This window comes from Budorcas taxicolor, chromosome 6, assembly GCF_023091745.1.
Source record: "Budorcas taxicolor isolate Tak-1 chromosome 6, Takin1.1, whole genome shotgun sequence".
Classification (NCBI taxonomy): domain Eukaryota; kingdom Metazoa; phylum Chordata; class Mammalia; order Artiodactyla; family Bovidae; genus Budorcas; species Budorcas taxicolor.
Genome location: NC_068915.1, coordinates 17,696,960 through 17,721,770, shown reverse-complemented (window position 1 = coordinate 17,721,770; position 24,811 = coordinate 17,696,960). Strand labels below are relative to the sequence as shown.

The window sequence follows — 24,811 nt, the reverse complement described above, 5'->3', positions numbered from 1 at the left end:
TCAGTCATTCTCACACTTGTCCCAGTAGGTAGATAGCTGGATGCTTCCTCTTTAAAATAAAAAAAAAAAAGGCAACTATTTTCTTCTGTTCTACATTCTATGTTCCAGAATTAGGTAGCTACCTTTTAAAGACCATCTGTATGTCTACTAGAGTGGACCTGGGTTTCAAAATTACAAGCTTCTTTCCCCTACAAACATCAAACTCAGAGCAGTTGTGGAGTAGTGAAGTTGGATGGAATTTGGATGATAGTTTGGCAAGATGCTATGAGTGGTGTAGCCTGAAGTTGGCAAAAAGAAGCAAGCGATGGCTGACCTAGTGCTTCGGTACCTCCATTAGAAGTAGTTGTCCATGGTGTTGATGGTTTGTTTTGGAAAATACCTTACTGAGGCACCTCTTCGTTATACCTAGTCTTCCCACAACACTGAGCCAGGGCACTGCAGAGAGTCTCTGTTAGACCTGTTTTACAGAGAGGGGCCCTGGTCCTTTCTTACGCTGCTCTGATGCCTTAGTATCTGGAGGCTTTTCCCAGGGCCAGGAGAAAGGTGAGGGGCACTCGCTCTCAGCGGATCTCCATGTCGATCCTCCTAGCCCTGCCAGGCTAACTTTCCTCTTGCTTTCACTTCCTCGGAAATGGACAGCGCCTTTCTGTGGACACGTCTTTGGGGACACAACCAGAGCTACATTCTGATCTAGCCATCCACCTCCTCCTCCTTCTTGCAATATGCCAGTCAGTCTTCAAAGCTTCATCACTTCAGTTCTGCCTCTTCAGTTAGACTTTGAGCTCTTTGGGTGGCATTCTGGTTGGCATGTTTTTTTTTTTTTTAACTTCTTTTTATTTGTCTGTACATATCCCTCAGTGTTGGGACATTTAGGTGCACAATAAACATTTCTGGTTGATCTGTTTGCCATTCACAGCTGTCAACAAATACTGCCTGTCCATACCATCTGTGCCGTTTTAACTTTCTTTCCTTGCTGTTTTGTTAAATAAAGGCTTGGCTGTCATCACTTTTTTTCCCTACTCCCAATTTCCACCCCCTGAGGTCACTCTGAAAGGGAGGTCTTTAAAATGCAAAAGCTTGTGCTTAAGTTGTGCAGTGTCCTCTGTGAGGGGACTAATTACGAGGTTTGGAAGCCTCTTCAGGTGGCTGGGATCTACAGCAGGACGAAAATACTGCTTTCCTAAATTGAGAACAGCTGGAGCTGTATTGTGGCCCATATAAAAGAGGTGGTGCTGGTGCTCTGTGCTGTGGAGAGGAGTCTCTGCTCTTTGGGGCCTGTGGAGCTTCAAGCAGAGCGCACCTCTCGTCCCTGGTGTCCTGGTGGGTAAGTCCTCTGAGCTGGTCCTCTGGGTGCCCGCTTCTATTGTCGGACAGAAATTATGATGGCTGCATGGAAATGTTCTCAGTTACTAATTCACCATGTTGGTTGTAGTAAATTATTTTCTTCTTCCAGAAACCAGTATAACTTGCTCCCTAAATGAGACATAGCTAGGAAGGCTTTGGTATCTTTTCACTGTGTTATTTTGTAGGCTGTCAGCATTCCTTCTGTATGGTGTGAATCTCTGACTGTAAAAGGATAAACAGAGTTAGTACCGTTTAAAATATCTTGAATATGTTCAGAAAAGTAGTCACTTAAAGATTACTATGAACATAGAAAGTCGACAAATTCACAGAGTAACAATTACTCCATACATGTAAGCAACTCATCACAGTTTTTTATTCTTTAAGCTTCATAGAGAAGATGCCGTGTTAGGAAGGAATGATATGATCTCTGGGGAGGTTCTGGCTTATTATGACTTCATGGTTAGCAACAAGTGATACTGTCTGATGAAGTGTTTGCAATGCTGGGTCCTGACTTTTATTTAAAGAAATTGAAAAGGAATTGTTTATTAGAATGTTCCTATTTATACTGAAATCAGCTCAAAAAGAGAAGAATTCCGAGATGAAACAATTCAGTGTTTTATAAATAAACTCCATCTCAGCAGCTTTTAACTATGTTCTGACGATATATTTATAAAGCAAATGGCTTTGGTATTTATTTCCTTATTTTGATAATGTTTTTGTATTGGATGGTTGGCAAGTGGACAAGCACGGTTTCTGAACAGAGTTCTGTTTTGTTTTTCCAGGTGGGATAGTAACATCTTTGGGGGAAAGAAAATTGGCGTCCTTTCCTGAAAGTGGTAAACGTATAGCAGATGGTGGCCCGGGAGGAACACTAGAGAGATGGAGACCATCTATGTTTTATACTAGGAAACAAGATCAGTCTTAAGAGTCCATGTTGATCTTGGAAATAGAAGGATTAGAAAAAGTCGAGTTTCCGCAAAGAACAAGAACTTTACCATCTCCTTTTTGACCTGAAGACCAGGGGACAATGGATATCATAGAGACAGCAAAACTTGAGGAACATATGGAAAATCGAACCAATGACCCTGCAGACACTTACACGAGACCTCCTGAGCCTGTCGAAGAAGAGAACAGAAATGGCAACAACAAACCTAAGAGCTTATCCAACGGGTTGCGGAAAGGCACCAAAAAGTACCCGGACTATATCCAAATTGCTATGCCCACAGAAGCGAGGAACAAGTTTCCCCTCGAGTGGTGGAAAACGGGCATTGCTTTCGTGTACGCTCTTTTCAACCTTGTCCTGACAACCGTCATGATCACGGTTGTGCACGAGAGGGTCCCTCCCAAGGAACTCAGCCCTCCACTCCCAGACAAGTTTTTTGATTACATAGATCGGGTGAAATGGGCATTTTCTGTATCAGAAATAAATGGGATTATATTAGTTGGATTATGGATCACCCAGTGGCTGTTTTTGAGATACAAGTAAGTAAGGTCTAACATGTTTTGGGGGTTTGCCATGGGAGTTTATATTTAAGTGAGTAGGTGTGTGATCGAAATGCTCTTTCTTGGTTTTATCTGATAACTTCAGTCTTATCCAGGCACTTGATGAAGAGATAGAAAGATCTACAACCTTGAGTAAATCCAGTCATTATTCCATCAGCATTTATTGAGCAACCGTATGGAAGTGGCAGGTGTGTGTGAAGGTACAGAAATGCTGTGGTGGATGACTCAAAGCTTGTAAATTTAAGGTGCAGTTCTGATTTCAAGCAACTTGGCACTATGGTATTTGCATGGTACATTAAGAGGCTTGGAAAGGAATACATTCACTTCATCATGCTTGTGTTATTCCAGGCTCTTGACAGGTGGGGAAAGTAGTCGGCCGTTACTCAGAATGTGATGACTATATTGGTCTACAGTCAATCACAGCAGGCTTTGAGGTTTGCCTCTCTTCAAGAGTTCTCAGATTTTACATTTCTTTTCCATTTGCCTATTAGCAATTCAACCACAAGAGTTTGCTTAATAAACTGCATTTAGACCTGGGTCCATGCAGTTTGGGTTTTACATACCTGTAGTAAACAGGCCTTCTAGTTTTCCTCATGCCATCACAAAGGAGCAGCCAGTTCACTGGCTTCAGTCTTCCCTGTTTAGAATAGCAGAAATCAGGAAGTGTAGTAAGCCAGGTACTTTTGCTTTGAAGACACTTAAAAATAGGACAAAGCTCTGAAGTGGTTATTTCTGTTTCCCTGTGAATTCAGACTGCTAGCCCATTTAAAAAAAAAGGGGGGGGGGCTCAGTTCCTCTTTTCTTCTCAGCCATTATTCAGATGTTTTTCTCTGCTAAGATTCTAGTAATTAAGTCACAAATATAAATTTGGTCAAAACATTGCCCACAAACAAGGCTTTTAAAAATATAATATATGCTAATGTATTCAATACACTTCAGAGTCAAATAGGATTTCAGTGTTAATGCCACAAGATCATTATTTGAAGAGAGAATTTATACTGTATTATTTTTTCAATTGGTTGTTGCTTTGAGATTTGAAGAGTTCAATCTATCTTTGCTAAAGAGTTCTACATCAAGTTTGCAGTTTTGAAAACTTGTTCCACAAACTGAAGTCATTCCTGAGCATTTTCTTGTAAATAAAATATTTCTCTCAATATGTATAAGTGAATCACATAGCTGTCAATTGTCTTAGAACTTTTTACAGAAGGTGTTGGTTATGAGATGCTTCATGCTAAAAGCTAAAAAACTTGTAGCGTTTTTCTTTTCAGTGTCTGGAATTGACACACTATAAGAGAGACTGCTCAGGCCAAAGGTATTTGCTCTCTTTTATTTTAGAGCAAAGTTTTATTCGTATATGTCCGTGAAAATAGAAATGTCCCAGGGTCTGGTTAGCAGCTGGCTTCCAGCCCGAAGTACCGTTTTGCTGTGTTTGAATGTTCATCCAGAGGATTGTTGTTAACCTGCCTTTCCATGGCCATCTTTGGTTCTACCACATCAAAACTTGAAGTCACACAAGCCAGCCATGCATTTTAATAGCATCCACTGTTTTGGTCACAGTCCACCAGCAAAAACTTGTTGGGGAAAATCGCACTAATTTTCCTTTTTCAGGTAGATTTGGATCTAACATTTTAGTAACTGGTAGAGTAATTTTTATAACTTGTTTTGCACATTCCAGCTGAATAAAAAATTCTACTTGTACTCTCACTCTCTCACTTAAGAGCACCTTCAAAGCGATGGGGGAAAAAATAATTGGCAGTAGTTCTTAAACTAAATAAGACTGCAGAGTGCATATTTCACCTCTAAGTTAATTTTCTGTTCTGAGTACTGCTGAACTGTGAATACTGGAGTGAATATAATTGACTCATAATAATTCCTGCTTATTACTTCACCGTGTCTAACAGCATGGAGCACAATTCAGCGCTCCTTTTGAGCCTGGGGTTGAATCAAAGGGAGGATAGTTTTTCACTTAACCAAATGGAGACAGTCAGCAATGTTTATCACCTGTTCCTTTTTAGTACTAGTAAAGGCAATGCTAGAATAGTAAGCCTTTGAAAGAAATGCCTTGCAATAAATAAATGCTTTCATCAACTAGTCAAGGTGGTTTTTCTCTATATATTTTGATCCCAGAAACCCTGGAATCTTCTTAAAATAGCTCTTGGAGACAGACAGCTAAAATTATATCTGTACATAATTCTTTAAATTAGAAGTCCCAACAGTTACCTGAATTAGACCTTGATCCACAGCAGACTGCAGTCTCAGACAAAACTTAAAATATGCCACATGCCTGGAACTGTCTGTTTTTCCAGAGATCTTTGGGAAGATCTGGTTTGGGAAGTTTGAGAGCTCTGAAAATGGGGGACCTGGAGTAATATATTTTATGTACTAGGAAAGTTACGTCTAGTAATTCTAAGGGCTTTGTGGGTCTCACCCATGTCTTAATTCTCAGAGCCCAGAGTTTATAGACCCATCTCTGACTGCACAGCAGGGCCATCTTCAGAACTTTTTTTTTTTAATTTTCTAAAAAATATTTATTTGGCTGTCCTGGGTCTTACTTGTGGCAGGCAGGAGCTTTAGTTGCAGCATGTGGGATCTAGTTCCCTGATCAGGGATCGAACCCAGATCCCCTGCATTGGGAGCAAGGAGTCAGCCCTTGGGCCACTAGGGAAGTCCCATCTTCAGAACTTCCCATGCCCATTCAGGAACCCATGAAGCAGTGGTGCAGACAGGGAAAGCCTTTCCCTTCGGAGACAGGGTGCTCAGAGCCAGCTTCTAGGAACCACTGCCTCAGACTAAGGACTCAGAGGGCAAAGGACAGGACTAATGTTAGTCAAGACAGCTGTCTCCACCAAAACATACAAAGGGGAAAAGGACTTGTGGCTTTTTTTTTTTTTTTTGCCTCTTTTCATCAAGAATGCATAAAATAAGGGTGAAATTTACAGCTTCACTCTTTAATATCCTTAAATGCACGAGGACCCTTTGACCGTCTTCAAAATATAATTCTCTGAAAATCTCTATAGTCATAGACAAAATAGTTCATGCCGAAGTTGTCAGAATATTTTTGGATGGTCCCCAAATAACCCTTGCTTATATAACTTAGGTTAAATGAGTTGTCCCATTTCCCTATGTGCCCAATTATGTAGTATCACCTTAGCTCATTACTAAATTCCTCTGTGGCTGTGGCTCGCTTATACCTGTGCTGTGTTCCTGAGAGAGGGCTTATTAATGCAGTGGGTTGACTAACAACATAGAGAGGTTCATTGAATTCTCTGGCAAAGAGTGCTTTTTTAAGGAGTGGTGGTTATTTAACCTTTAAACTACTTTAACTCACCAGCGACTCATCACACCTTTGGGGCCCAACCCACCTAGATTGATTGCAGTATGTGAATCTTTAGTTCAGAAAACTGCAGATATTTTTTTATTCTGTTAAACCTTATTTTATATTGCCTTTAGGATCAGAAAGCCCCAGTAAACCTATTTTTTCCCATCCCTATTTTTCCCTTAGGTCAATAGTGGGGCGCAGATTCTTTTTTATCATTGGAACTTTATACCTATATCGCTGTATCACAATGTATGTCACTACCCTCCCGGTGCCTGGAATGCATTTCCAGTGTGCTCCAAAGGTAAGCCCCTCCGAATTACCCTTTAGAGGACGTTAAGCAGTGATTGAGCACCTGCTGTCTGTTATTTGTTCTCCTAGACACATTCATATGTGTTAACTGAAATCTAGCACATTTTCTGCTTTGCTTTAGATTTTGTGGGGGAGAAATGAAAATGTGGTAATAAAATGTATGTCTTTGTGCATAAAACTTTTATTTTCTGCTACCCGGAAGTTACTGCCAGATTTTGGACTCTGCTTTTTTTGCCTTTTCACTTTCTCATTCATCCAGTCATTTTGGAAGTATTAAGTTCCTGTTGTATCCCAGGCACTGTATGATAGCAATGACCAAAATGAAGTTCTCCTCCTCTGAGAATGTATATTCTTATGGAAGAACGGCAATGAATAAATAAAGTCATAACTTGTTACATGGTGGTGGGTCAAATAGCTGTCAGTTGGAGTAAGGGTGAGTAAAATAAATAAAGCTGAGTAAGGGTGAAAGGGACTATGAGGGTAGGAACTATTTTATATAGGCTTCCCCCATGGCCCAGTGGTATAGAATCGGCCAGCTGATGCAGGAGACGTAGGTGCCATCCCTGGGTTGGGAAGATCCCGGGGAGAAGGAAATGGGCCCTCACTCCAGCATTCTTGCCTGGGAAATCCCATGGTCAGAGGAGCCTGGTGGGCTGCAGTCCATAGGATCGCAAAGAGTCAGACATGACTGAGCAGCTGAAACACAACACTATTTTACAGAGTGGTCAGGAAAACGTCTTCAGTAAGAAAGCTTTCAGCCAACCAGGCTTAGGGAGTGAGCCGTGTGGATGGGGTGAGAACTCCAGGACAAGGAAATGACCGTCATGGTGCATTCCAGAAAAGCAGGGAGACCTGTGTGGCTGAGCAGAGTTGTGAAAAGTTGAGATGATGCAGCCACATATTTCACGGGACCTTTAGCCCATTGTAGGAACTTGAACCTTGGTGGTGACTGTGATAGTGAGGAGAAGTCATTCCATTTGGGATATATTTTGAAGGTAGAGCAGACAGGATATACTAATAAGTTGGACATGGGTTTAAGAGAAAGAAATCAAGGATGAACTCAGGGGTTTTAGTAACTGGAAAGACAGAGTGGCCTTTTGCTCAGATTGTTGTTGTTTTTCATTTGCTAAGGCGTATCTACCTCTTTGCGGCCCCATGGACTGCAGCACTCCAGGCTTCCCTGTCCTTCACCATCTCCCAGAGCTTGCTCAAACTCATGTCCATCGAGTCGGTGATGCCATCCAACCATCTCATCCTCTGTCACCTGCTTCTCCTCCTGCCTTCAGTCTTTCCCAGCATCAGGGTCTTTTCCAATGAGTCAGCTCTTCACATCAAGTGGCCAAAGTATTGGAGCTTTAGCATCAGTCCTTCCAATGAATATCCAGAGTTGATTTCCTTTAGGATTGACTGGTTTGATTTGTTTACAGCCCAAAAGAATCTCCAGAGTCTTCTCCAACACCACAGTTCAAAAGCAGCCATTCTTTCCCACTCAGCCTTCTTTATGGTCTAATTCTCACATCTGTACCTGACTACTAAAACAACCATAGTTTTGACTATATAGACCTTTGTCGACAACGTGATGTCTCTGATTTTTAATACACTCAGTTCAGTCCCCTTGTTCTCCTGCCCCCAATCCCTCCCAGCATCAGAGTCTTCTCCAATGAGTCAACTCTTCGCATGAGGTGGCCAAAGTACTGGAGTTTCAGCTTTAGCATCATACCTTCCAAAGAAATCCCAGGGCTGATCTCCTTGTTTGTAACAACTTTCCTTCCAAGGAGCAGGTGTGTTTTAATTTCATTGCCATAGTCACTGTCTGCAGTGATTTTGGAGCCCAAGAAAGTAAAATCTGTCACTGCTTCCACTTTTTCTGCTTCTATTTGCCATGAAGTGATGGGACCAGATGCCATGGTCTTAGTTTTTTGAATGTTGAGTTTTAAGGCAGCTTTTTCATTCTCTTCTTTCACCCTCAGCAAGAGGCTCTTTAATCCCTCTTCACTTTCTGCCATTAGACTGTTATCATCTGCGTATCTGAGGTTGTTGATATTTCTCCCAGCAATCTTGATTCTAGCTTGTGATTCATCCAGCCTGGCATTTCACATAATGTGCTTTGCATATAAGTTAAATAAGTAGGGTGACAATATACAGCCTGACATACTCCTTTCCCAATTTTGAAGCTGTCCATTGTTTCATGTCCAGTTCTAACTGTTGCTTCTTGATCATCATACAGGTTTCTCAGGAAACAGATAAGATAGGTAAGGTGGTCTGGTATTTCCATATCTTTAAGAATTTTCCACAGTTTGTTTTGATCCACACAGTCAAAAGCTTTATCGTAGTCAATGAAGCACAAGTGGATTTTTTCTGGAATTCCCTGGCTTTCTCCGTGATCAAACAGATGTTGGCAATTTGATCTCTGGTTCCTCTGCCTGTTCTTTCTAAACCCAGCTTGCATTTCTGGAAGTTCTTGGTTCACGTACTGCTGAAGCCTAGCTTGGAGGATTTTTACCATTACATTGCTGGTGTGTGGAATGAGTGCGATTGTATGGTAGTTTGAACACTTTGCCATTGCCTTTCTTCGAGATTGGCATGAAAACTGACCTTTCCCAGTACTGTGCCACCGCTCAGTTTTCCAGATTTGCTGACATATTGAGTGCAGCACTTTAACAGCATCATCTTTTAGTATTTTAAATAGCTCAGATGGAATTCCATCATGTCCACTAGCTTTGTTCATCGTAATGCTTCCTAAGGCCCACTTGACTTCACGCTCCAGGATGTTTGGCTCTAGGTGAGTGAATCACACCACTGTGGTTATCTGGGTCATTAAGATGTTTTTTGTATAGTTCCTCTGTGTATTCTTGCCACCTTTTCTTAATCTCTTCTGCTTATGTTAGGTCCTTACCATTTCTGTCCTTTATTGTGCCTACCCTTGCATTAAATGTTCCTTGTTATCTCCAGTTTTCATAAAGAGATCTCTAGTCTTTCCCATTCTATTGTTTTCCTCTATTTCTTTGCATTTTTCGTTGAAAAAAGCCTTCTTATCTCTCCTTGCTATTCTCTGGAACTTTGCATTCAGTTGGGTATGTCTTTCCCTTTCTCCATTTACCTTTTGCTTCTCTTCTTTCCTCAGCTATTTTAAAATTCTCCTCAGACAACCACTTCACCTTCTTATATTTCTTTTTCTCTGGGATAGTTTTGGTCTCCGCCTCCTATACAGTGTTACAAACGTCTGTCCATAGTTCTTCAGGCATTCTCTACTAGATCTAATCCCTCGAATCTATTTCTCACTTCCACTGTATAATCACAAGGGATTTGATTTAAGTCCTACCTGAATGGCCTAGTGGTTTTCCCTACTTTCTTCCATTTAACTCTGAATTTTGCAGTAAGGAACCGATGATCTGAGCCACAGTCAGCTCTAGGTCTTGTTTTTGCTGGCTGTGTAGAGCTTCTCCATCTTTGGCTGCAAAGAATATAATCAGTCTGATATCTATATTTACCATCTGGTGATGTCCATGTGGAGAGTTGTCTCTTGTGTTGTTGGACAAAGGTGTTTGTTATGACTAGTGTGTTATTCTCTTGACAGAACTCTGTTAGCCTTTGCCCTGCTTCATTTCGTACTCCAAGGCCAAACTTGCTTGTTACTCCAAGTATCTCTTTACTTTCTACTTCTGCATTCCAGTCCCCTATGATGAAAAGGACATATATTATTTTGGTGTTAGTGCTAGGAGTTCTTGTAGGTCTTCATAGAACCATTCAGCTTTAGCTTCTTTGACCTCAGTGGTTGGGGCACAGACTTGGATTACTGTTACGTTAAATGATTTGCCTTGGAAGTGATTGGAGATCATTCTGTTATTTTTGAGACTGTACCCAAGTACTTCATTGTGGACTCGTCTGTTCACTAAGAGGGCAGCTCCATTTCTTCTGCAGGATTCTTGCCCACAGTAGTAGATATAATGGTCATCTGAATTAAATTCACCCATTTCCTGAGACAGAGTGTGAGAATGGATACTGAGACTATTGTAAGCAGGATTTATAGTTTCTCCAGGTAGAATCATTTCTCAAGAGAGCTGTTAATCATCTTAGACTCCAGTGTGCCCTGGTTTATAAAAAAGGAAACGTGCAAATCATGTGCTTTCTGGGCAAGGGAGTAAAGCCTAACATTTTTTACTGAACGCTAAGCAGATGTCCAAGGTGGAGGGAAAAAATAGAGTTGTTCTAAAGAAGTCAACAGTCTCCTTCACCAAATATAGGTGTGGTTTGAGAAGCTCTAATTTTCTAAAGCCATCAAGGCAGAAAGTGTGTGTAATTAAAACAGTGTACATATTGAATTTAAACATTGGCTGATTTTTAGTGAAACTAATTTAAGGCATGGGAGAAGTTCAGAGGCATAATAAATACTTCTAAGGGGTTATTGTGGTGGGTTAAATGAGGAAATGGCCACAGGAGAGAAGGCAAGCCCATCCTAGTAAAAGGTGTGATTTACAGGAATGAATTGCTATGATTATAGAAAGATGTAAATTAGAGATTATCTTCTATGGAAAACATACAATTTTCAGAAGCCACAAGAGCAAATGTTACTGCTGAATAACTGAGATGCAAAGACTCACAAGGAAGCTCTAGGGACATCCTTGCTAATCAGCCCCTGTGTTCAGTTGTCAAGACCCAGAACCTCTTTCTGAAGCATCAGCAGGCTTTGGGTGCCTAGATTGTGGCTCAGTAAAGCAAACACACATCAGTTTGTTTGACTAGAGAGGACGTGGTTTGACAGAACAGGGAGCAGAATTGCATTTTAAATGTGGTCCAGCCTCCGGCTTCAGCGCTCCTTAGATTTGTGGTTGCAAAACTGTTAGATAATATACCTGTCTCCTCTGCTGCTGACTCTACAGAATGCCCTTAGTGACTGAGAGCAATGACAGAACTCTGTGTGCTGAAACCACTTGCTCTGGAAGGCTGTCTGACCGGCCACTGATGCCTGACGTCACTCATTACGCACTGGGTGTGGTCACAGAAGCCGTTGCAGTGAAAGGCCCTCGGTAGAATCGTTGACTTGCAGTTTTCTGGTTGCCCTCCTTCCTTCTCCATCCTAGGGTTGAAGTCCTTAGGTTATGATTTGCTCCATCCCACCCACCCAAGCTTTGGTTTGCAGGCACAACATCTGAGTTCCGACAGTTGTGTTTAGATGGATGTTGGCCTAGTTATTAGGACTCGCATGAAATGCTTTAGGTTTTCAAATCCCTTTTTCCACAGGAAATATTCGGCTGGCACAGCTACTTTGCTTTTCCTGAGAAAGCTGCCCTCTCATCTTTGCTGTAGAGGTGCAGAGGACCTCTTCTTTTCTAAATTGAAGGGAATGTATGGATGGGAAGGTTTCTGGTTTGGCAGCAGCCAAGTTGATCTCTTTTGTACCTAAGTTATTTTGGGGGGAAATGGTATGTGAAGGTCACAGTTGGAGGAACCCTTGAGAACACTGAGCTCTGTTTTGGCTATTATGATCAATGCTTCTCTTTCTGCTTTTTTATATCTTCAGCTCTACATTCAGAAATAGCATGGAATGGTATAAAAAATGAGGAAATTAAGAGGAACTAGAATTTTAAGTGGTGTATGATGGAGGTCCCAGTGAAATAGAACAGATCTAGGGCTTCCCTGCAGGAGACCTAGGTTCGATCCCTGGGTTGGGAAGATCCCCTGGAGGAGGGAATGGCTACTGACTCCAGTATTCTTGCCTGGAGAATCCCACGGACAGAGGAGCCTGGCGGGCTACAGGCCATGGGGTCGCAGAGAGTCGAACACGACTGAAGCGACTGAGGATGCGCACACACAGGAAATAATCCATTAATCTCAACTCTGTTACCCGTCCCTTCCCCAGTTTTCTTTCCACCCTCTTTTTAAACTTCCTTTCTTGAAGTTCTACTTGGCATTTATGCTGAGCGTGTTCTGATGTCTAAAATAGCAGTGACAGGATTGAGAGATTAAGAACCGAGAAAGTACAGAAGGAGCAGAAGAGAGCCCTTCCTCTATCCTGTGAAATGTTATTGCAAATTTCCATACCTGAATACCGCTGGAAGGGAGGGGGGCGGAGAGAATGGGTGGCGGTAGTATTTTCACTCCTGGTTTGGTTATACCTTTGGATTAAGTGTTTTTGCACTTAGAAAATCCAAGCATTGAGTTGGGGTGGGTGAGTGGATTAAAAAAAAAATTATTATGGTTTTGAAGTGAAGAATAATGTGTTCTTAAAACAGAACACAATGGTCGGCTGGAGTGTACATACCTTTTTATTTGATCTCAGTGTTGACAGTTTGTACCAACCACACAACCAGAAATTCCTGAAGGTCCACCTCAGATCTGATAAAGCGCATGCTAGATTCTATCCTGCACATCAAGGGCTTTCAAGCATTTCATGTGGTCTGCGGGGAGTCCTGCAATTCTGTCAACAGTCCTCTTCCCCGGGTATGCATCCTTTGAAAAGCGAGAAAGTAGTGAAAGCGTTAGTAATTCAGTCATGTCCGACTCTTTGTGACCCCATGGACTGGAGCCTAGCAGGCTCCTCTGTCCATGGGATTCTCCAGGCAAGAATACTGGAGTGGGTTGTCATGCCCTTCACCAGCGGATCTTCCCCACCCAGGGATTGAACCTGTGTCTCTCATGTCTCCTGCACTGGCAGGCAGGTTCTTTACCACTAGCACGCCCTGGGAATCCCCTGCGGATCCTTTACTGCCTTCTAGATCTATCTTTTCAAGGCAGGGTCACCTATTACTTAACATGTTTGTTTTAAGGACTCTCAACTCAATGAAACCTGTATATTCTCTCGGGTTAGCCTCCTGGGCTTGTCCTGAGCCAACTTTGGAAGGAGGTTAAGTTTCCTTGAAACCTCCAGTTTCTTCCCTTGACCTCTAATCCTGTTTCCCATCATCTTGTGCTACAGAGCCCTACACTTAACTATCACCCCAGCATAGTGTGTTTGCCTTTTTACAGGGGTCATCTGAATACCAGACATGTTTCCAGATCCATAAGATACTTTTCACTGGAAAATTTTTAGACAAAGATCCCTGCCCCAGTTCCTATGGTACTGAACAGGATGGGTTTCCACCTGCTTTGGAGACTGGACTGTCTTCTTACCCATCTGTACACATCTCACCCTCTTTCACAACTGCACGTCTGCTTGGACCAGACACTACCTGTCTACACTGCCAAAGACTTGAACCACCACCGTGATCGGCCTTGCTACGTCTCAGGGCCCAGTGCCTAGAAGGATCGTCACTGAGTGTGAAAAGCAGCGTGTCACATAGCTGTGTGCCCAGGCCCCAAGCGAATAGTCGTTGACGGTCTTTCTGTATTTCTCTTCTCATGTCTCCTCTTACTTCGTTTTATTTCTGAGTATCATTCTTTGATTTTCTAAACCTACTCACATGATATTAGGCTGATCCGAAGTCTTCCACCCGGTGGCCCAGCATTTCAGTATTCCAATTTCTCATGTATTCCCGCTCAGTCCACTATTCCTTCCCGTATACCTAAGGTTTGGGTTTTGTTGTTGTTGTTTTTTAGTACAATTTTTAAAGGTTACTCTCCACTTACAGTTATTATGAAATATTGGTTGTATTCCCTGTGTTGTACAATACATCCTTGAGACTTTTTGTTTTTTGAGACTTTTTTTTTTAATTGGAGGATAATTGCTTTACAATGTTATATTGATTTCTGCCATACAACAATGGGAACCCGTCAAAATTATACATGAACCCCCTCCGTCTTGAACCTCCCTCCCCTCTCTCGTCCCACCCCTCTAGATCATCACAGAGCACCAGGCTGCTTTCCCTGTGTTATGTAGCAGCTTCTCTCTACTTTCTCAATTCACCCTATCCTCTCCATGCCCGCGGTGTCCACAAGTCTGTCCGTAAAACCTGTAACCCTGGGCAATCTGGGGGCAAGAGTCAATGGACTCTTGTGCTCCACTGGAAGATAAACCGTGATGGGTCTAAGCCTCTGGATTGACGATGGCTGTGTCCACGGTGCATCTCCATTTCTTAGACCCAGCAGTTTGTACTCCCGCCTTCCCACCCCTGTGTCGCCTCTCTCCGCGGCTCTGTCTTCTCATTGGTAACCACTAGTTTGTTCTGTATAGCTGTCGGTCTGCTTCCTTCTTTGTTATAGTCACTAGTTTGTTGCATTTTGTAGTCGATTCTACATGTAAGGGAGATCTGTGTGCCTCAGCTTGAATGGGTTATAAACCTCTGACTGTTGTATCACACTCCTGCTCTAGCCCTCCATTGTCCCTGCGTCATCATGGACGCTTCTCGGGGCTTCTCCACCTCGCCCAGGGGAGCCCTTCGCTCACCCCCTGCCACGGCACACAGATTTTTGCTCTGAGGATGTTTTCCTTGATCAAGCCACTCCCTTTAAAGCAACCAGTACATCCCTAATCCATCATTTTCAAACCTATTTAAATTATTTAACAAATTGCAGCTCTTTTAAACTGCAGATATTTGGATCAGACATTAATACAACTATATGCACCCTCTAGGCTGCCCACTTAACACAAGGTAAGAATACCCTGTAGAGTATTAGTAATGTGGAGGGCAGCCGAATCAAATATTAACTATCTGAAACCCCGACTTCCCCTGCAAAGAGGAAAGAGAGGAGCTTTGATCTTTTCAGTGCATAACTGTGGTGAAGTCATTGGTTATTAATATTTTTAAAAGCTTTGCCCAAGGACACACCACCACCAAGACATATTATTAGTAACATACTGAATAATTTAGAACATGTCACTAAAACTGGCCAATGCAATGAATAAAACCCAGTTTGAGGAGCTTCCCCCTTGGATTCTTTTTGACTTAAAAGGGAAAAAAATCACAACTGATGACCTTTGTAAATGTCACATAAATTAGGCTAACACTTGATTTATCAGCTTGTGAATTTTCTTCCTGATCTTCTTGTGTCATTCAGCTCAACGGAGACTCTCAGGCCAAAGTACAGCGGATTCTACGGCTGATCTCTGGCGGTGGATTGTCCATCACGGGATCGCACATCTTGTGTGGGGACTTCCTCTTCAGCGGCCACACAGTTGTGCTGACACTTACTTACTTGTTCATCAAAGAATGTAAGTGATAACTCATTCCTGCTTTGTTGATTGTTGCAGTGACTGGAATCCCTAGGCCCTGAAACTGATGAGCCCTTATTCTGTTGAAATTAAGAGCCATGGAAGGAGGAGGGTGTGTGTGTGTGTGTATTAAAAATCATTGCAACCAGTCATGAACACTAAAGGGTTAAATCCTAGCCCTGGCTTCTTGCTAACATTCAGCATGCCTCCAAAATGTCTCCCTCCTCGGATAGTACTTCTTAAGGTGTGTGCATGCTAAGTCACTTGAGTTGTGTCTGACTTTGCAACCCTATGGACTGTAGCTCGCCAGACTCCTCTGTCTCTGGGATTTTCCAGGCAAGAATACTGGAGGGGCTTTGCCATTTCCTACTCCAGGGGCTCTTCCTAACCTTGGGATCAAGCCAGAGTCTCTTACAGTCTCCTGTTTTGACAGGTGGATTCTTTACCACTAGTGCTACCAAGGTATGAAAGGCTATTTTAATGTTGGAATTAAGAGGAATCGTTAAGTTTATTGCAGAAAGAATCAGTGTGCTCCAGAGCCCAATGGAAAGGACTTTTGAGTGAAATTTCCATTTTACGGATTCATTTCATCATCCCCAATGCTTTGCTTAACGTTTTCCTCTTTTGTAACTTTTCCTTGTCCGACTTTATTCTAATTTCGTCACTTCCAGTAGCTTTCTATGCTTTAATAGGCATATTCATGAAACATTTTGCCAATTCTGACCATTTTCTTCTTATCTTAAAAAACAACATGGAGATGAGAATGTGAAATATCTTCCCATATTTATATACTTAATTCTCATTATACAAAGTTCTTGTGTATTCCAATAACTTCGTGGGGAGGGGGCCTAGAATAATATCTTGTTCATTGGAAAGAGGGGTGGGGACTGTATTTAATTTTAGCTGCCAGCACATCCCCTTGTAGATTTCTGAGGCTTTGTGTAGTTGGGCCCATTATCTCAAAGCTGGTCAGTATTACCCTTCATCTTCAATTGCAAGATACCCCATCTCCATGCCAGTGTTCTTTTGGAGTCTTATCTCAATTCCGTTCACTTGCAAAGCATATCATAAGGGTCTTTGGGCAGAAAGCAGGGGAAGGAGACCTCCCTTCTGTCCCCTTTGCTCAGTTCTCTTCCTTCCTCTTTTAACCGTCATCAATCCAAACAGGTTTAGACCCATCATGGTTTCTCTTCCAGTGGAGCAGAGGTGAATTCTTGCCCTTAGATTGCCTGGGATATATATAGCTTTTAATTCTGCTTTGAGGGCATTATGACAAAGAGATGAGAGTCTCTGTAGTAGATGAAGTCTTTTTGTTTTTTGATGGCAACTGTATATCTTCTGAATTGTTTTCTTTCTAAATGCTATATACAAGCCTCGAGCAGGGTGAACAGTCTATTAAGTGTTCGGCCTTTGTCACACTGTCTGCCTTGAAGGCAGAGGCCTTGGGCACCTTTCCCCTCATATTTATGTTCTTACATTGTTGGGGAAGTGGTGGAAGATAGGAACCTAGTTCTGTGTGGGCACCAGTATCTCCTTCAACTTCAGTCTTCTGAAATTTCTAATACCTAGTTGTTGGTTCTGGGTGGTGGGCAGAGCGATTTATGTTGTGTGTGGTTCTCACTCCAGCTTCTGCTCTGGAAAGGTCCCATCTCCGTGTAAGGTCAATCACTCTCCAGTTGAGAGGTTCGTTTGGGTGGTAGAATCTTCCCTCTAATCTGTTACATCATAAAAGCTTATAGAAGACGAGGATGATGGCAGGGAGATGTTACAAGTTGAGAGTGAAGCCACTGTGGGTGGAAAACCAGGTAATGAAGAGAGAATACCCCAGGAAACAGAGGGCCAGTTTGATAACTGAAGACAAGGGGACGTTACCAATAACAACGAGTAGACAGAATACTTCCTCTGTGCTGGGCACTATTCTGAGCCCTCGGTACAGATTAGCTTATTTAATCCCTGCAGCCACCCCAGGAGGGACGCACTGGTTTCCCCCATTTTTTCAGAGGAAACTTAAGCATAAGGAAAGTGAGTGAATTAGCCACAGTCCACAGTTAGTCATTGGAGGCTGACTTCAGCAGTGCCACTCTCAGTTTCTTGGCTCTGCTTAGAATTTTTGGAAACCCAAGTGTCTGGTCTGGTAGAATTGCTCAGAAATAGCCTGGATGTTGGCTTATTGTTGTTCCTTTACCTTCGTGCAATAGGGCAACTGCATAATTATTTCTCTACTTTAATAAAAGCAAGTGCAATACGTAGACATGTTTCCTTCCCCAGGTATGGTTTGGGCTTGGGATCTTAAAACTTGTGTAAGTTTACATATAGCAAGGAAAGAATTACATTCTGCTTTCTCTAAGCTTTGTTGAGAAACAAAAGGGCAAATCTGTAATACTGGATATGAACCCAGCTTTAGGATCCGTTCTGTACGTAAGCCAAGTATCCCGTGTTTAGGTCCGCTTCCTATGCAATTAGGGGAAACAGCTTCTAAATTATACCATGTGTTGTTGTTATGAGTAAGCAGTGGTTCCAGTGGTTTCTTTAGAGATTCCGCTGCTAGAGTTAGATGCATTATTTGTATATTTTTGCTTTCCTGACTTTTGATCGTTTTGGACACTCCTTGTTTGACATTCCGTTGTCATTGGTGGATTATCATCGGGACCTAGGTTCCTTCCCTATAAAGTTGGCCTGGAGAAACCCACCTAGCTCTTAGTACCAAATGTCTTACTAGTTGAGAAAACTTTTTCTTCCTCTTTCTTTTTCACCTTGCTACTACACTGAGTCCATTATCTCTGATAGCCACTGACAGGCAGGGATCGGATCCCACACAGACAGTGGAGTTTATTAAGAATTGTGTCATCATCTCTCAGCTCAAGGTTATCCCTGGCAATAGAATGAGAGAGCAGAGAGGATTGCCATTTTGCCATTTCTGTTTCAAAATAGTTTATATTAAATCTTCTATTTGGGTCCACCAGTGTTCTCAATTAATGAGCAGTGGTTCCAATGTAGTAGCTAATAGGGAATATATTTTTATGGGAGAGCAGTGCTAGGGTGTCTAGATATTCCTAAAGCCTGATTTTCAATTCTGTGAGTAGTAAATTGATCATTCGGGCCACCTCTTTACTCCCCACCTGCTTCAGCTTTGCTTCTTGTGCATAACTGTTAATCGCTCAGTCATGTCCAACTCTTTGCAACCCCATGGACTGTAGCCCACCAGGCTCCTCTGTCTGTGGGATTTTGCGGGCAAGAATACTGGAGTGGGTTGCCATTTCCTCCTCCATGCGATCTTCCTGACCCAGGGACAGAACCAGGGTCTCCTGCATCGGCAGGCAGATTCTTTACCATCTAAGCCACCAGGGAAGCCCCTCTTGTGGATAAACCAATACACAAGGTTTGCTGAAGCATTTTGAACTTTTAAAGTAAACAGCAGGTGACCCGTGAGGATGGGAAGGAAGCAAGACTGGTGTGGGATTTCAGGCAAGGGTAAGGGCTGTGGTGCTGGAGAATCATATTTAGTGAAAGCTCCAGATTTCTGAATGTTACTTCAGTTTTTAACATTCAGAGCCTAACAGAACAGTTATGGGGACTGGATCTGGCCTCCCACATTATGGAAGTAAGGCTTCTCCCAGCTATAAAATCCTTGGATTCCATGAGCTATTGGCTGGAACCTAGTGGCAGGATGAAGCAAGTAAGAATTAATGAGTTGTACATTCAGAAGTAGGAAATCAGACTTTCAAATACAAATACAGGTTTATCATCTTACTGTTCCACGTTGGACCTAAAGAGCACTAGCTATTTTATTTTTTACTTGAACCATGCCTGATTTGATGTGTCATGTAACGTTCTGAAAAGTAAATATCACTATACAAATAATCACAGTTAAATATGAAATAAATTTCAGTATTACATTATTATCTTTGAGAGCTAATAAAGCTTTAAAAGAGGGGAACAAAACAGTTATTCAAGAGAAGAAGACTTATTAGAAATGAGTGCTGTTTGCATTTATACCTGTGTCATTACCGCCTGTGTGGGAAGGTTGGTGCAGGATCATGTTTAACCTGTGAAGGGCCTTACTGCTGCTGCTGCTGCTGCTGCTGCTAAGTCGCTTCAGTCGTGTCCGACTCTGTGCGACCCCATAGACGGCAGCCCACCAGGCTCCACCGTCCCTGGGATTCTCCAGGCAAGAATGCTGGAGTGGGTTGCCATTTCCTTCTCCAGTGCGTGACAGTGAAGTCGCTCAGTCATGTCCGACTCTTTACAACCCCATGGACTGCAGCCTACAGGCTCCTCCGTCCATGGGATTTTCCAGGCAAGAGCACTGGAGTGGGGTGCCATTGCCTTCTCCGGTGAAGGGCTTTAGTTCTCTCTTAAAGCTGATCAGTGTCATGAATATAGTGGCCTCACTAGGTAAGGCTCAAACCCATAAGTGAATTGGCAAGAACCCTAAGCTTTTACTTTGCTGTTGTTGTTTAGTTCCTAAGTCGTGTCTGACACTTTTGCAACCCCATGGACTGTAACCCACCAGGCTCCTCTGTCCATGAGATTTCCCAGGCAAGAATGCTGGAGTGGGTTGCCATGTTCTTCTCCAGGGTATTTTCCCAACCCTGGGATCGAACCCACATCTTCTTCATTGCAGGTGGATTCTTTACCACTGAGCCACCTGGGAAACCCAAGCTTTACATAGGGACTGTCCTGTAGTTGCTATTGGCAATAACAGCATAAAATTGCTGAGAATCAAAATATTGCTAGGCACAAATGCCATTTTTCTCTCCCTGCAGGAATGAAAATAAGTTTATGTATAAGAACTAAAATCACTCTTGCTTTCTCATCCCTCATTTTCATAGACAGTACCTTTTTCTTTTGACCTCTGCCCTTTTTCTTTCCATCGGAGTCCCTGTGGGAGCCAGTATGAGCCAATCTCAACCTAACGTGAAATATTTCTGTTCTCTTCCTTATTATTTGCGTGAGCAAAACCTAGAGCAGTGTTACCAACCTGCGCAGGGAAATGACTATTAGACCTGCTACCAGCAGCCTCCCCTGCCCCCACCCCCTCAACCCGAGCAAATCCTGGGCGGTTCACAGTGACTCATAACTTTGGGTTATCCATTTTCTCCGCCGGTGACATCTCGGCCTTAGAAAGATTTTTCTCAGGTCTTTAGGGCAGACTGTCATCGTTCAGTTCATCTAGGGGAATGCTTCTTAACTCTTCTCGCTTTTCTGCTGTCCAGATTCGCCTCGCCACTTCTGGTGGTATCACTTAATCTGCTGGCTGTTGAGCGCTGCCGGGATCATCTGCATTCTGGTCGCGCACGAACACTATACCGTCGACGTGATCGTTGCCTATTACATCACAACTCGGCTCTTCTGGTGGTACCATTCCATGGCCAATGAAAAGGTGAGAGCGGTGAAATTATCCTTGGATAATTTCTTTAAAGGCAGGGGGCCTCTTTTCACAGAGCAGGGGGTTCATGTAGCTTAATGGGAATAACTGCTGTTGCCACCTAAATGTGTGGTTGAGATCAATTGACTTACAGGGATGACTACCTCTTAAAGAATGTCACAAATAGAAATGACATTTAAGGGTAAAATGCTGTGTAATTGTAGAGCACAGTGTTTTACTCATCAGGTAACGTATAGGAGAATTAAAACTGAATAAAAATTTAGGAGCCTTCTCTGTAGAAGCTTTGTTGTGCAGCTAGGTGAGACACTCAGAGAACTTATTTTGAGGAAGACACCAACTCTTTTAAAGTCAGGCAAAAATGAGTAAGTAATGAATAACTGGACTTTGTGCATCTTTTAGTGATACTATGCTCTCTGACTTCCCTTCTTATCCTTCCTTCCTTATTTCTGCTGCCTCTTGTTCCCACAGGGTTCTTTTTTTTCTTTTCCCATTCATTCTGAAAGAGGTGGCTCAGATGTCATCTCTTCTGAGAAGCCTTGCCTATCTCCTGCTCTCTGCCTCTAGTCTCAAGACAGAATGATTCCTTCACCGTGTCTTCCTAGCCTCAGTGTATGTCCTTAGTGTCAATCGAGTTAGTCTGCGTGCCATGACTTACTTATCTGGGGATGTGAGAAAAAAAGTGAAAGTGTTAGTCACTCAGTCGTGTCTGACTCTGCGATTCTATGGACTGTAGCCTGCCAGGCTCCTCTGTCCATGGGATTCTCCAGGCAAGAATACTGGAGTGGGTTGCCATTCCCTTCTCCAGGGAATCTTCCCAACCCAGGGATTGAACCTGGGTCTCCTGCTTTGCAGGCAGATTCTTTACTGTTTGAGCCTCCAGCGAAGCCCACTTATCTTGGGATAGTCTGATTATTGTCCAATACCATATTTTCCATATTGTCTGATGCTTACAGTGTTGCGAGAATTTGTGAACAATGAAATATGCTATTCCCTACGGATCTAACTCCAGTTCTCAGTGTTGTGCCCACTAATAAATGCCCTTTCTATGGATTACTTCATTTGTCCTTGTGGCTCTGTTTCCTACTTACATCTTCCTTCTTTCGGTCCCATCTAGGTACCTACTAACGCCACTGAACCGAAATCTCCATCTTTCCCCTTAAAGACTGTCAACCTTATGAGCTCTCCTTTCACTCTTCCACCTTCCTTGAGCCATAGATCTGACCGCTCACATACCCTGAAGATTTTTCCTCCTGGAGATCTCTCACATCCATTCCTGAGTCTCCATTCTTCCTGGAATCACAGGCAGATTTGCCTGAGCCACAAAGAGGGGAGGGATTCAAGGGTGGAGCCAGAGTCTTGTCAGAGTTGATGCATGCGTGCTAAGTCGCTTCAGTTTTGTCCACCTCTTTGTGACCGCATGGACTGTAGCCTGCCAGGCTCCTCTGTCCATGGGGATTCTCCAGGCAAGAATACTGGAGTGGCTTGCCATGCCCTTCTCCAGGGGATCTTCCCAACCCAGGGATTGAACCTGTGTTTCTTATGTCTCCTTCATTGGCAGGCGGGTTCTTTATCACTAGCGCCACCTGGAAAGCCCTATCAGAGTTGGAGAAAGGAGCAATGGCAACTGTTGTCTTGTGATTCAGATTCTGCTGGTTTCCCTGTTCAGTTATAGCAAATGACAGTTTAATTCAGAAGCAATGTAGGGTGCAAATCGTGAAAAATATGTCTCGTTTTCCTGTTCTTTACCTTTTACAGAACTTGAAGGTGTCTTCACAGACTAATTTCTTGTCTCGAGCGTGGTGGTTCCCCATCTTTTATTTTTTTGAGAAAAACGTACAAGGCTCGATCCCTTGCTGCTTCTCCTGGCCTCTGTCCTGGCCTCCTGGCTGCTTCAAATCATCTTGCAAGAAATACTCACGGGTTCAGAAGATTGGTGAAGATAATGAGAAATCTACCTGAGGAGCAGAGCAGAGGCATTGGCTCTTACACCAAAAGAGTTATTGCTGTAACCAAAGGTATAGTTTTGATTTTTATTTTAGGAAAACTGATCACTAAAGGAAGAAGCGGACCAAGTTTTGTGCAAGTGATTAGAAAGATGGACGAAGTATTACCCTTTGACTGTTTTTTTTTTTTTTTAATTCATCCTGAGAAAGTTGAATTCTCCTTCGGCTCTTCATTCATTGGTGACAAGCCCTCCAACTGGGATTTTACTAATGAGCTTGTTAAAGAGGTGCCAAAGAACATGCTACTCCTTCCTTATTCTTTCTCCAGGAACGCTCTCTACTTCAGAATTTTTTCAGGATTTTTTTTTTTTCCTCTAAGGTCAAAAGAATTTGTTAAAATTTTAAATAAATAAAGATATCTGGATACAGACAGCTACTGTGTAAATAAAATCTCCAAATGCTGAGAGTGGTTTTTAGCATTAGGCTTCTTAGCCATGGGTTGTGAGTGAACTTTGGGTGAACTTTGTTTCTGCCCTGCCTTAGGAGAGGTCAGGGTCAGGTCTGGGAATATGTGCTGCTGCTACCAGCCAATGTACTACGTGTCACTTTCACTTTATTTTTTTTTTAACCGATAATTTTATAACTTAAAAAGTGAACTAAGTCAATAGAGAAGTATTTGAGACACCCCGCAGATTTCACATGTGTGTAAATATTTCATTTTGAGATCCCTATGACAGGTATACAGGAGACATGGGGCTGTGTATGCGAATGAGGGGGGCTTCTGTTCTCCACATATAAATTCGCATCTGTACCCCCCAAGGCAGTCAACAGTGTAGCACAGGCTGAGCATACATAGGTGTGTGAACTGACACTCCTGCCCTGTGGGGAACAAGCCTGTGTTTTTCTCCCAGGTCACACACACCCTGGCTGAGATCTGTCATGGAGCCGTGAATTGGAACTCAGAAATCCAACTGGTCACATGTCATTGAAAACCATTTCTTCCTAGTTCCATTGTGCTTTATGGAAAAACCAAGATAGAGTCCAAAAGTTTATCTCATCCTTGCCTTTTAGCAAGAGACTCGTTTCTTATGTACTGGTCCTAAGGACACATACCACAGTTGAGTGATTTTACTTTGACCCTGAAATTATACCACGGTGCTGCACTGTAATCTGCAGTTAGAATAGGTGCGTTAGATGGTGATGGCTCCTCAGTAAAGGGGGGTAGCTTCTTCTGAGGTTCTTTCAGGTGATGTTAAAAAAAAAAAAAAGATGGATTAAAGAAAAAAAATCCGGCCAGATTTAGTGCATTGTTTAATGCTGTTGAATCTTTTGGAAAATTCTTGGCTTGATTTCTTTAAACTTCTAGTAATCATAGAAAAAAAATTTAAGGTTACAAAATCATCAACAGTAGTCAGGGGAGAAGTCAGTCTGGGTAGCAGGAGGCAGTTACCTTTATATTGATGGTGAAGATTTCTCCCCACTTAGAATGAAAAACATCCCGAAGTTTGTCATTGTCAATGAGTCAGCCTTGACTCGTACACAAAATTGAACTTGAACTTGTCTAAGAGAAGCACAAAACAATTCTGTTCAGAAGGGTCATCATCCTTTGGTGCTAAAATTCTGTGTATGTTTTCAGTATGATTCTTTCTGTAAAAGAGAAACACTAAAGGTTGAATCAGAAAGTAGAAGGACTAACTTACTTATTTAAAACACGAATTGAAACCCTATACATCCTTGGCAGGTTTTGAAATGCAAGAAGTCTTTCCAGTATTTATTATTAAGTCAATAAGAACCATATGTACAGCTTACGTGGTGTATTTAGCTATACTTCTACGTAATTTTCACTTATTTTCGTTTGTTAAATATTGACGCTTGCGATAAGACAATGTATTCCACTTGAAAATACTGATTTTAAA

General features: G+C 42.4%; 1 protein-coding gene across 1 annotated transcript; it reads left to right on the top strand.

The window, feature by feature from the left end:
- The first annotated feature begins 2,267 nt into the window (after positions 1–2,267).
- Positions 2,268–23,002, top strand: SGMS2 (sphingomyelin synthase 2). Its single transcript, XM_052642171.1, has 5 exons — positions 2,268–2,826; positions 6,350–6,467; positions 15,410–15,563; positions 20,780–20,946; positions 22,708–23,002. The coding sequence occupies exons 1-5, from the start codon at positions 2,372–2,374 to the stop codon at positions 22,909–22,911; spliced, it is 1,098 nt and encodes a 365-aa protein (XP_052498131.1). The 5' UTR covers positions 2,268–2,371; the 3' UTR covers positions 22,912–23,002.
- Positions 23,003–24,811: the final 1,809 nt, after the last annotated feature.

Bases quoted from the DNA above. Each gene is read 5' to 3' on its own strand.
- SGMS2 (XM_052642171.1), top strand. From the start codon at position 2,372: ATGGATATCATAGAGACAGCAAAACTTGAGGAACATATGGAAAATCGA. The intron at 6,468-15,409 runs GTAAGCCCCTCC...TGTGTCATTCAG, and splicing joins ATTTCCAGTGTGCTCCAAAG to CTCAACGGAGACTCTCAGGC. The intron at 20,947-22,707 runs GTGAGAGCGGTG...TACCTTTTACAG, and splicing joins ATTCCATGGCCAATGAAAAG to AACTTGAAGGTGTCTTCACA.